We start from the raw sequence: 13,131 nt of genomic DNA on the forward strand, positions 1-13,131 counted from the left end.
TGACATCAAAGGTGTGTTCATACCACAAGTCCTTATAAAACAGAACCAGTGCATTCTTAAATGGATATCAAATGAAAATATATTCATTGTTTCTACCCCTACATTATGAGAACATCCAGCTGTCCCCATAAAAATGAACAATTATACATACAACAATTACAAATGCAGAACGTGTTCTGAGAGAATGTTGACAGGTGTGGTTAAATATTATTAGCTCAGTACAAAAACCATTATGCCTATGGAAAGTCCTCATAATGACAGGTGTACCAGTAACTGTGAGTTTTGCCTGTCTTAAACACTAAAATTGCCATTATTGTATCTGACAGGGATACAATAGGATAAAACAAGGGAGAGAGGAGAATGAATCATAAGCCAAATATACCACAACTTGGCTTTGTTAGCACTGTTTTTGGTGTATGTTTACATCACTCACATGTGCACACTATAGGACCACAATAAACAGATAAATTAAAATGATATAAGATTATTTATTTACCACAGAGTACAAAGACCAAGGTGAAATATTTAAGTCTTACATATTGATGGAGTTAAAAAAAAAAAAAAGGTTGGTGGCAATAGACGCAAATACATGAGTCAGCACATGGTGTAATGGCAGCAAAAGCCAGGATTGCTTGCATATGTTCACATGTTTGTGGTGGGATAGATTATTCAAGCAGAACTTCAGAGGTAGGAATTTTCTTTTGAGATCAGGTTTGACAAAAGTTAGAGGAAAGTGGATATGTTACTACTTGAAAATCCTAGTCAGTGCAGTTACTGTGGCTATTTTAAGAGACACAGTCAGTACAGACTAGGTCACTTGCACAGCAGTTCCTCCTCTCGTTCTCTGTATCCCTCCCTCTAAAAGAGGACACGACTAGAAATCAGTGGTTAAGTTGTATTTACAACACTGTTCCAGAACAGTTCAACCCAAATATTCAGATGTGTGCAGCACATTTTATGGAGGAGTTTCCTGATCCTGGTAGAGTAGACTACAATAATGGCTGTTCTGACTCACAGACTGTAAGTACGTTTTTTTGTATTTAAAGAATTTGCCACTGACGATTCAAACGCGAGTTTGTAGAGTAGCACTTGTTGTTTGTCATTTCTCCGATCACAAATGCAGACATGGTTTTATGTTTACGCGGCGCGATGAAACGCAACGCGTAAAAGACAGTATAAGTCATTATAATCCGTAATTATGTCCCCACTGGATGCAACAAATGCCTCGTTTATAATGGGTTTTATTGGTTTTGTCTCGTTGTGCCGGGACACGGCATCACAGTATAGTAATGGGTGTAACATTTCCGTCACACGCTTGAGGTATTCGGCCAATCACAACGCACTGGATAGCTGGCCAATCACAACTCGCTTTTCAGACTGATGAGCTTTGTAAAAATCGACGCGTTTCAGAAAGGCGGGGCATAGAGGAGAAACAATAATGTACAGTATGTGGAAAATAATGTGTTTTTTGAAACTTAAACCACATAAACACATTTCATTACACCAAAAAAATAGACAAAATAATGTTCTTTTTAGCAACATCATATGACCCCTTTAAAAGGTTCACCGCATAACTCTTGCGCAAAGTTTGCCCAACCCACCCACCCTTGAGTTCGCGGTTGGGGGCCGTGGATTTGCGCTACAGCACTGGACTCTGTCCGTTAGTTAGCCTACTGCCCGCTCACTTTTGCCCAGGCCCGCCCAAAAATAAAATTCTGGCTACGCCACTGCGATACTCCATCCCAATTTTTTCTTTAAACATTTCGCTTCCCGCTCGCACTAGAAACACCACTCCGAGTGATCCTGAAGGGATACTGGTAAAGCTTTTCTCGATTTAGTATACCGTTTTCATTGTATGCACCACCGAATGTCCAATATTTATGTCGCATTGTTGATTTTTAGTTTACGCAGCATGCAGTCGATGAATGCAGTGGAATCCGTGTATCATTCGATCATTCGTTTTTTGATTTAATATTGAAAGTAGAAAAATGAGAAAACGGCTCCTTTTTCTAAGCCATAGACTGTAAAAAAAGATGGATGATGCCTCTCCTATTCCTTTCACTATAGAAAAGCATAGACTGTATAAAAACATGGACGTAGTGTCCGTGACGTCACCCGTAGGTTTCTGAAGAGCGGTTTTGAAGCTCAAAGTGGGCGGAGCCGGCCGTCGCCATCTTGGCAGCACGTCACTCCCGGATATTAGAAAATGGGCAAAGAGGCGGGAGCTGGTTGCTGAAACCACACCCACCTAGCTCAACGCCGGTGACAGCAGCATGTCACTCAAGTGGCCACGCCCTTAATTATGCAGAACTTTAAGTTAGTTAGCCTACTGCCCGCTCACTTTTGCCCAGGCCCGCCCAAAAATAAAATTCTGGCTACGCCACTGCGATACTCCATCCCAATTTTTTCTTTAAACATTTCGCTTCCCGCTCGCACTAGAAACACCACTCCGAGTGATCCTGAAGGGATACTGGTAAAGCTTTTCTCGATTTAGTATACCGTTTTCATTGTATGCACCACCGAATGTCCAATATTTATGTCGCATTGTTGATTTTTAGTTTACGCAGCATGCAGTCGATGAATGCAGTGGAATCCGTGTATCATTCGATCATTCGTTTTTTGATTTAATATTGAAAGTAGAAAAATGAGAAAACGGCTCCTTTTTCTAAGCCATAGACTGTAAAAAAAGATGGATGATGCCTCTCCTATTCCTTTCACTATAGAAAAGCATAGACTGTATAAAAACATGGACGTAGTGTCCGTGACGTCACCTAAGGCTTAATATAATTTAAACGGATGAGTTATAAATAAATTCACTCCCCTCACAGTTGTCATGAAGGGCAAAATTAGCTATATAGACCAAAATCATTTTTTGTACCAGGCTGTAAACATATTTTTCTCTGCTTTGGGCATTTTAACATGGGGAGTCTATGGGACAGACTCCCTTTTGGAGCCAGCCTCTAGCGGCCAGTCGATGAATTGCAGTTTTAGTCACTTCCGTGTTGGCTTCACGAGAGAGAGCGGGAGGTTGCCCTTTCGGAAAATTGTATTGGAAGTGTAATAAATTTTTTTATTTTGACTCGAGTAGTGCCATTCGTTTACATGGAGAGGGCGGGGTTTATGACCTGTACTGCAGCCAGCCACCAGGGGGCGATCAAAGAGCACGCAGCTTCACTTGTGAGGCACACCCGGTGTAAGCATGTGAGGCACTGCCACCTCATGGCTATTCCTGACAACAGCCCTACTTTTATATTGACGCCGGCCAGGGTGATGAATAAATTAGATATCATACCCGGTCTAAAAAAAGTCACTGCTCGCCACTGCTTTAAACTAGCCTGCTTGCACTATTGCTTAAATAAAACGTTTAACACACACACACAAAACGTTTTTCGGTCGTATTTTGCGACATTTGACATTTGCAGAAATGTCTTCACGCGTTTCTTCAAATGGAGGAAATGCAACCAGTGGTCTGATCCAGCACTATGAAGAGAAGGTGCGACCATGCATCGACCTAGTGGACTCTCTCAGGTCTTTAGGTGTTGAAAAAGACCTGAACCTGCCAGCTATTGCTGTCATAGGCGACCAGAGCTCAGGAAAGAGTTCAGTGTTGGAAGCCCTGTCTGGAGTGGCCCTGCCTAGAGGAACAGGTAATACAAGCACAAAGCACATTGTTCTTTGTTATCTGTCTGTCTGTCTTTATACAATTATAAATTACAGAATTATTTCAAATGTGAAATTACAAGACTAAGGTTTGAGAACTTCACAGTGTACAATCATACATGAATTATGCTGGTTTAAATATATAGGTTTTCAATTATATAGTCACATTTCAATGTCCGGAAATAATATTTTAAACCAAATTATTGCCATTCCAAATTATTGAAAATTATTAAACATGTCAAAAACACCACACACATCTCTCAAAGCACCAGAAGTATGTTAAACTCTGTGCTTATATATATATATATATATTTTTTTTCCCTCTGCAGCTCTGCTGTCATTTTCCTTATAGGTTCTTTGCTCAATAACAGTTTCTTCAAGCACAGATGCTGATTGGCCAACTCAGTTGCCAGCAAGAAGCTCCTTTCACCAGTGAGAAACCTTTCGACACGCCCCCTACTTTTTGTCATTTCCTTACCTTTCTGCACACCCATTTCTCTGACCTGCAGCTATCCCTGTCTCGTTCCTGTGCCTCTCCTGAGTTCAGGTTATGTCGAAATCAAACCTGAGATTACTTGAAAACACAACCCATGAGGGTTTTTAGTGAGGAATAAAAGCACATTGTGTCTGTGGCCATCATATCTGCAGTGTTTATCAAGCTTTCATGATCCTAAAATAAAGCTGAACATCAGTTCACAAATAAAATATATAACCTACAGTATCTATCTATCTATCTATATGAACGTGTGTGCATATTTATGGATGTATGTACTGTTCTTGAAAGTGTTTGAATTCCTTTACACTTATTTATCATAGATCTTTACATTTGGAGAAAAGTCTTTACAAATAGGCAGCTGACCAGCCAAAAGACATAGAGAAACAAGTAAGACGTAATTTGTATATGGAAATGTGCAGAAATGTTTACAGCATTCAAATATTTTGGATAGCAGCTTCATAGACACAGACCTGTAAACAAAAATACTAACAGGAATTATGGGTTCTAATATGGTAATGGGAATTTCATATAACATTACAGTTTGGACTGTGCCATTTATAATAAATATATAAAAATATATAAAATCATAATAATATAAAAAAAACCTTTATATTGTTTTATTCAGTAATAAAGTGTATTCCTTCAGCATCAGTAATTTTGGTTTGCTGTAACAGATAAAAGATCTCATTGAAAAGTTAATTAAAAGACAAGAGACCATCAGTTTGGTTGTGGTGCCTGCGAACATTGACATCGCCACCACTGAGGCGCTGCAGATGGCCTTCAGAGTTGATTCAACTGGACAAAGGACCCTGGGTATGCAACATTTTAGATAGGCTGCTCACTGAATATGTCAATAAGTATTGTCTGATAGTATAGTTTATAGTTTTATAGTTTACCTTTCTTTGTGAATTAATGAAACCGGTTTTCATATTCAGGTATTCTGACTAAGCCAGACTTAGTGGACAAAGGCATGGAGGTGACTTTGGTCAGAACAGTCAATAATCAAGTAATACAACTGAAGAAGGGCTACATGATTGTGAAGTGCCGAGGCCGGCAAGACATCATTGAGAAGCTCGATCTGATCAAAGCTCTAGAAAAAGAAAGACGTTTTTTTTTATGAACATTCTCATTTCAGGCAAGTCTTTCTTCTTAGAATTGTAACACAAACTATTGCTTTGGAAAATGGCAAAATGTTTGTGAGATATATTCTAGTATACAGGTCATCATGACATTCATCTCATTTTAGAATTTAGTATAGCTACTTTTCAGCCTTTTTTGTAAGTTGTTGCTGTTGTTTTACAACAACGACAGTGTGTATGTTTTATATACATGTTTCACATAACCCACTAATTAAAAAATATAGAATGTTATGCTGCAGTCCTTAACTTTTGTCAAATTTATCCATTGCCTTTAGGTCTCTTCTAGAGGAAGGAAAAGCTACAATACTCCTTCTTGCAGAAAGACTCACAAAAGAATTGGTTGAACACATTACTGTACGTTTGCAGAGTAGGGCTGCTTGATTATGGCAAACATTATAAACAAAATTATTGTGTGATTAATTAACATGATTAGAAGTGGGCTATATGACCACAATCCTATATGAGTATTTTTTCAAGTATATTTTGCTATATCCCAATTTTTCATACCAATGAAATGTTACAATTCTCCATACCAATTTTGATGCCACAGCAGAGAGTAATACTAGGCTAACTAATGCAAGTAAAAAGTACAAAAACTATTATTGAAGACAAGCAAACAGCCAGTAATTCAACATAAAATGCAAATAAAAGGACAAATTCAATAGAAAAATGATACAAATGAACTAAAAATAATAGTGACAGTATAGTATTCAGCTACTAAATTGGAACTTAATCACACAGAAAGAATAGGATACAGAATTCTAGATTGTTTTTTGCGTTCTAATGTTTCCATTACTTGTGTACTTTCCTAGAAAACGCTGCCAGAGTTGCAGAAACAACTTGAGATGAAATTAGAGAAAACGTCTGATGATTTTAGAGCACTGCAGGGAGATGGGGTTCCTTTAGATGAACTAGAGAAGAGCAATTTTCTGATTACAGTAAAAAACCTGAATAGTTTTACATGTTGTCCCCCATATATTTTTATGTAACCTTTTTCTTTAATCTCATAGCCAGATGAGACTCTTTCGCTCTACAGAAAATTCGCCAGTTCAATGATGCCCTCGAAGGAGTAAAGAGGGCAGAAGAAGATCTAAAAAACTGAGGGTCTTCACCAAAATCAGAAAGGAATTTGCTGCATGGAAGCGCGTTCTGGATGACAAAACCATAAAGAGTGAGCTTTATATTGTATTTATATAATATACCATTTTAGCATTAATTTAAAATGATCTATGATCATGCTGATTTATGCAAATTATGTTGCTTAAGGGCAATCAGAATGTCTTGTTTTCTCTCTCTCCAACATTAATTTGAATCTACAATCAACTTTCAAGCATGTTATATATTGTTTCCTGAGTTTATTTAGGCCACTTCTGTCAAGTATCAAAATGTTGGTGTGAGCCCTTTGGGTTTAACCCTCTGTGCTGCAGGGGTGTCCCAACAGTATATGCTTGTGGTTGTATCATTCTAGATTTCTTGTGTATCCTTCATCTTTTCTCCCAAGCAGAGGAAACCCTCAGAGATGAGGTAGAACAGTATGTTAGGACTCGCAGAGGAAAGGAGCTTCCTGAATTTGTGAATTCTAGAACCTTCGAAAACATTGTCAAGAAACACTTTGAGGAGCTAGAGGAGCCTGCTTTAAAAACTGCTCAAAGACGTCACTGGTAAAGGGCAGTGTTTCAAGTTTTCAGTGTCCTCATTTTGATTTTCCCTTGAATATTTATGTATGTTAGTAACATACCATGTGTATGTTCAAATAATGCATTTCTTTCTAAAAGATCGAGAGAATCAAGCAAAAAACATAAATAAAATGAAATATATAATGGTGTGTTTTACCTCCTATGATTGGCTGCTCTGTTTTCTTTCTCTTTTATTTATAGACATTGTTCATTCCTGTGTAAACCGCATCGTTGGCTCTCATTTCAAGGCCTTCTCTCACCTGTTGAGGGCTGCTTAAGAACCAGTTGAAGATTTTCTTGATGATCATTTTCAGAGAGCTGAGGAGAAAATACATTCTCAGTTTAAGATGGAGAGGATTGTCTACTCCCAAGACCATCTCTACAGTAGTCAGCTTGAAACTGTAAAACAAAAACAAAGCCAAACAGTTCTTGGGCATAGGGCGTTCGTCAGTGCAGATGTTCGCGAGATGGCGCAGCATCTCACTGCCTATTTCACGGTAATCTTTTGAAACATTTATGCATCTGTCCATATACAGTATCTAAAGAATTAGGAACCTTTCTTCTTTAATCTCTGTGTACCCCCTGTGCTTTTTGCAACATGTAAAATAATGATTGCTTACCAAAAATGTATGGATGGTTTTGGCTGATCAGTGTGTTACCGCATTGGCATCTGTTGGAATGGTTGAACATGTTGAATCTGAGAAGTGAGCTACTGTAATCTAGTGACTGTCGCCGTTGGTCTGTGTCTGTCTATGCAGTGTAAACTGGACACGTTTAAATATAATTTGTATGTATTTCTAGATTACCTCTGACCGACTGGCTAACCAAATTCCACTGATAGTCCAGTACCACATGCTGGACCAGTACATCTCTCAGCTTCAGAATGCAATGCTTGCCATGATTGGAAGGAATAAACCAGGAATCCTGCTCCAGGAAGATTGCGCTGTTGCATGTAAAAGGAAAGAACTGAAAGAGAGACTGGGACACCTGAGGAGTGCAGGAAAAGTCCTGTCCAAGTTTGTGCATTCTGCATAATTGTTAAGCTTCTGATATAGATTTGTGTATTTTTGCTGTACTAATCCCAGAAGCTTAGCTCAGAATTGCAATAGGGTGTTATTTTTCACGTTTGGCCAGTTTACCACATAGAAGTTAAGACTGTGATTGTGCAAATTCTCAACTAACAGGTCATGTCCTGGAAACTGTCCCACGCTTTGTTTTACACTCATAAAAAATATATAGGAATTCCTGACTGTTCATTTAGTGATCTCTGATTTAATATTAATATAAGAGCCACATAGCTGGAGAAATAGTAACTAGTAGAGAAAAGGTCACATTTGTTTGAATATAGATATCACAAATTTTCATGTGAGACATTTATATGTAAAAATGCACCTGTTCAGGGAAGTGTTGTTAATGCTATGTTCTTTATAGTTGTTGTTTAAAATAATGTCTAATTGTGAAAGGTTGTTATGGTAGTCATTAAATAAAACCAATTAACGCGATCAAACTGTATATATAATTAATAATGTCAAGTTATTATTGTTATTCATTATACTGTCTGTGGTACCGTTCGTCATTTTCACAATGTAGACTGGCACAGTAAACGTTAGGTGGCAGCATGTGTCTATGTTCTTCCGTAAGTCAGTGACTCTGAAGAAGACAGTGGTTGCCTCCATGTCACTCCGCACCATGTTTGCGCTGCGCTCGCTGTCCCGTTCTACGCTCCTCAGATATATTGCTGCTGCTCAGTTTCATGCGACTTCAAACTGCAGGGGCGCAAAAGTCGCTGTTGTAAGTAATGTTAACGTTATTTGCTGTTGCTGTACATGACTGTCATTGACGCTGTATGTCAAATTACCTACACATATTTATTCGCGTCAGGATCGAGTCAGAAATACCAAGGGTTCACGCAAAACAAGGGGAGTCCGCTTTTAGTTATTATGCCGCCCGCAGTTGGAATCAGCTTCCAGACAATCAATTTTAAATCATTTTCAAAGTTTTTAAATTCCTGTTTTATTGTTGTGATTATTTTTATTTTATTATTTTATTTTATGTAAAGCACTTTGAATTACCATTGTGTATGAAATGTGCTATATAAATAAACTTGCCTTGCCTTGCCTTATTGTCCCATTTAAGAGCAGCCTTGTGTGAAATTAATAGGTCTCATTAACAATTTCTCCATTTTTCGTTTATTGTTTTAGGTTAGTTTTTACTACTGGAAGTAGTTATTTGTCAGTTGTGGTAGGTTCACGTTACCCTGATTTAGGGTGCTTTCACACATGGCCTGTTGTTTCGGTTCCGGGCGCGTTTCCCCCCCTAGCTCGGTTCGTTTGGGCATATGTGAACACGGCAATCGCGCCCGGATCCGCGCCAAAACAATCGGTCCGAGATCGCCTGAACGAGGTTTCGGAACAAAGCAATCGATCTACAGGTGTGAAAACACCCTTAGTCTGCTCATTTGCATTAAACGGTAAAAACCGATTAAAAAAACATTTTCATTTTATGTGTACGAGATAATAGAGTCTCTGGCCGACTGTCATTATCTCAAAATAAACCCCGACAAGGTAATCAGGAGGAACACCGCAACAATATTACAGTTAGATTAATACTGAAGTTAGCATGTAACGGTTGTTAATCAATACACTGACTAGACGCATGATGGCGTCAAGATGGTGTTTTCTATAGCGTTTGTTTCCTGCTCTCCAAAACACATGCCGACAGCAAAGCTGTAACTTTATATTTGCTTTTATTAGGTGTTGTCAGGATGTGGTGTCTATGATGGCACTGAAATCCATGAGGCATCAGCGTGAGTAGTTTTATGTCTATACTATTTTTTTTCTTGAGTCATTCAGTGGGTTCACAGCAACCTGTAGAGTGATAAAGGACAGACAACCAACAAGGCACCAGCTGCAGCATGGGTGTCATGCTACTTTAGGAGTTCTCTACTGCTGTAAATATAAACGCTATTTGTTGGTTTCTATGTATTTTTTAAATCAATATTAAGAAGAACTTTAAAAGCATTATTAACATCATATTTCAGAATTTTCTTCTCAGTGAAACATAGATATGTGTGCTATTGCTTAAACCTTTTTCTTTTGTGTGAATACTTTGCTTTTCTGTGTGTTTGTGTATGTAGAATCCTTGTGCATCTAAGTCGGGGAGGTGCAGAGGTTCAGATGTTTGCTCCAGATGTGTCTCAGATGCATGTGATAGACCACGGCAAAGGTCAGCCTGTGGAGAAAGAGTCAAGGTGAAGTGTTCTTTAAGAAATTCTGATTTCAGAATGATTACAGTGTCAAAACAGTCCATTATATACCTCTGCAAAACTGCACTTTTATGTATTGTTACTTGATGAGTTTAGGGTTAGGAAAAATCATGAACATATTAATGATCCATCTTGCTCAACTTTTCTTTATATAGGAACGTATTATCCGAATCAGCACGTATCGCTAGGGGCAACATCACTGACCTGGCAAAACTGAATGTCAGTAATCATGATGCAGTCATCTTTCCTGGTGGTTTTGGTGCAGCTAAAAACTTGTGAGTGATGTGGATTATTGTGATAAATCAGGCTTGTGTCTTTTGAAGAAAATATTAAAATATAAAACCAATACTAAAACCTTTTTGATTAACCTTCTTTGCTTTTAGATATATTTAAATGTGTCACTAACATTTCTGTTTTAGTATTTTCTTCTGTTATCTGTATTTTATCTTCTTCATCTATCTTTACCATCATCAGGTCAACATTTGCCATTGATGGGAAGGACTGTAAGGTGAATAAGGAAGTTGAGCGAGTTTTAAAGGACTTCCATAATGCAGGAAAGCCAATTGGGTTAGTTATTATATATTACTATCTATTTAGACCCATGATTTGCTGTTTTTATTTTGTTTATTAATCAAATTAGACTTTACGGACATGTTTTGATATGTCTTCTGGTCACCAGGTTGTGCTGTATATCTCCAGTGCTGGCGGCGAAAGTTCTTCCTGGTGTGGATGTGACGGTGGGTCATGAGGAGGAAGAAGGTGGGAAGTGGCCATATGCTGGTACTACTCAAGCCATCACTGCACTGGGAGCCAAACATACTGTCAAAGAAGTCACCATATCCTACCTGAACAGTCTCGTCTCGTCTCGTCTCGTCTCTTCTCGTCTCCTTCTCTTCTCTTCTCTTCTCTTCTCTTCTCTTCTCTTCTCTTCTCTTCTCTTCTCTTCTCTTCTCTTTTGAAACCCATTTCCACCACACAAGAAAAAAATAAATGTTTGCTAAATCTTAAATGTGAGATAAAATGTCATAATTATGAGATAAAAAGTCACATAAAAAATCAGAATTATGAAATGCAACATTTAAATGATGTCATAAAGAGTAATAATTTTAAGATAAAGATAAATTAAGACATACTAATTAATAATCATGAGATATAATTATGAAAAGAAAAGTTTATGCCATAATTTCTACTTTTCTTCTCTTTTACTTCTCTGTAATATTATAAACGGTTGTGTTTGTCTGAATTACCCTTAACCTTTGACCCTCACGAAGCCCATGTGGACAAGAAGAACAAGGTGGTGACCACACCTGCTTTCATGTGTGAAACAAAGTTGCACTTGATTTTTGATGGGATTGGTGCTATGGTGAGAGATGTTCTAAAGCTCAGTGGGAAGTGAAAATTCAACCAATATATCAGTATTTTCAGGTTCATTACATAGAGCTCGTCAGTCATCTAGGATCTGTATCAGACTGCGTACATGATAAAGAGTAGGCTATTTCTTGCTGTGATTTGTAGTGATTTGCAAAACAAGACTGAAAGACTTGACAGACATTACTAATCAAACATACAGTATATCTGCCTGACAGTGTTAAATTGTATTTTGGCGAATATCCAGCAGAGGGCACTCTCTGTATTTAAAAAAGATAATGTGAATTATATGTAGCTCCCAAGATTTTCTCAATTTTGGAAACTTTAACTTGCCACGTAGGATAAACTCACCAGTTGATTAAAAAAGAAATTTCAGAGTACCAACTTAATACATTGAACCAGTTAAAAGCTTGACCTTATGTCATTATGTCCTTATAATGAGTTCTTGTGTCATTTAAAGTAGGCACAGTCTGTGTTGAAATATGAAGTTTGAAATGATGAATAAAGTGCATATTTTTTCTAAAACTTATCAAATGTTAGTGGCTAGTCATTTATCAGTATACATTTTAAATCAGTAATATATCATGCAATGAAGTATTTACTGAAAATCTAGATGCTTCAAAAGTTTTTATTTAGTTAATAGTTGCTAAAGTGCCCCATAACTGTATGTTGTTTGGCTGTGTGTGCAGAATTGAATTGTCAATGCTTTTTAGATGCCACTTGAATTAATTGAACATCAAAGATACATTCCCTTGACTTGACACAGTTTCCCCTTAATATAAGGCAAGTTGTCACTAGACCACTTTATTTTTGAAAAGTCCGATTTCTTAATTCAGATTATATTTCATAAGTTAAATTATAGTCATTATATTTCTAATGTTACTGGCACTTTAGTCTATTTTCAGTAACAAACAGCCTGTAATTATTTCTCCTTGCCTATAGAATGATATTAGTAAAAATTATCATTGCTTTGCCCACTCTCCCCTACCCTAAAGAGAAAAACCCCCACAATATAATAACATATATAATATAAAAGTTCAAATGATCATGCTTAATTTCTGAAGTGATTGTCTATGGTTATTAAATCAGGTGGTGGAGGTTTAAAGGAGTGTGTCCTGGAAACTGATGAGAGACAGAAAGACCTTTTTTTTTTGATGAGAAAAAGGAAACGGGTGTGTTTAGACTAATGGGATTAGTCACATGATTAGCTACAGGCACCGATCATCATATGGCATCACGCAAGGCTACACACACCTCAAAGAGACCTGCAGTCGCCCACACAGACTCATTTCCTGAGCACCCATGTATATCTTATTGAGGTATGACTTTATAGGCAGTGCACACACTTTAATTGTAACTACTTATATTTGGTCATAAGATATCCATCACTTCAGACAAATACATTTTTACTTTTTAACAAACTCAAAAATATGTATGTACTTCACTAGATTTTAAAATATTTTTAAAGAAAATATTTAAATTTATTTAAATGAAAAAGTACAGTAAAACGGTAATATTATGAAATAG

General features: G+C 37.4%; 1 protein-coding gene and 1 pseudogene across 1 annotated transcript; both read left to right on the forward strand.

Moving 5' to 3' along the window:
• Positions 1 to 3,424: 3,424 nt before the first annotated feature.
• LOC107731737 (interferon-induced GTP-binding protein Mx-like) lies at positions 3,425 to 8,006 on the forward strand (annotated as a pseudogene).
• Positions 8,007 to 8,548: 542 nt separating this feature from the next.
• LOC107731744 (ES1 protein homolog, mitochondrial-like) lies at positions 8,549 to 11,959 on the forward strand. The gene is made up of 7 exons (XM_016542903.1): positions 8,549 to 8,762; positions 9,725 to 9,777; positions 10,108 to 10,221; positions 10,392 to 10,511; positions 10,711 to 10,803; positions 10,916 to 11,072; positions 11,504 to 11,959. Exons 1-7 carry the CDS (start codon positions 8,598 to 8,600, stop codon positions 11,630 to 11,632), a joined length of 831 nt encoding a protein of 276 aa, XP_016398389.1. The 5' UTR covers positions 8,549 to 8,597; the 3' UTR covers positions 11,633 to 11,959.
• The last annotated feature ends 1,172 nt before the right edge of the window (positions 11,960 to 13,131 follow it).

This window comes from Sinocyclocheilus rhinocerous, unplaced genomic scaffold (genome assembly GCF_001515625.1).
Source record: "Sinocyclocheilus rhinocerous isolate Xijiao unplaced genomic scaffold, SAMN03320098_v1.1 scaffold2083, whole genome shotgun sequence".
Lineage (NCBI taxonomy): Eukaryota > Metazoa > Chordata > Actinopteri > Cypriniformes > Cyprinidae > Sinocyclocheilus > Sinocyclocheilus rhinocerous.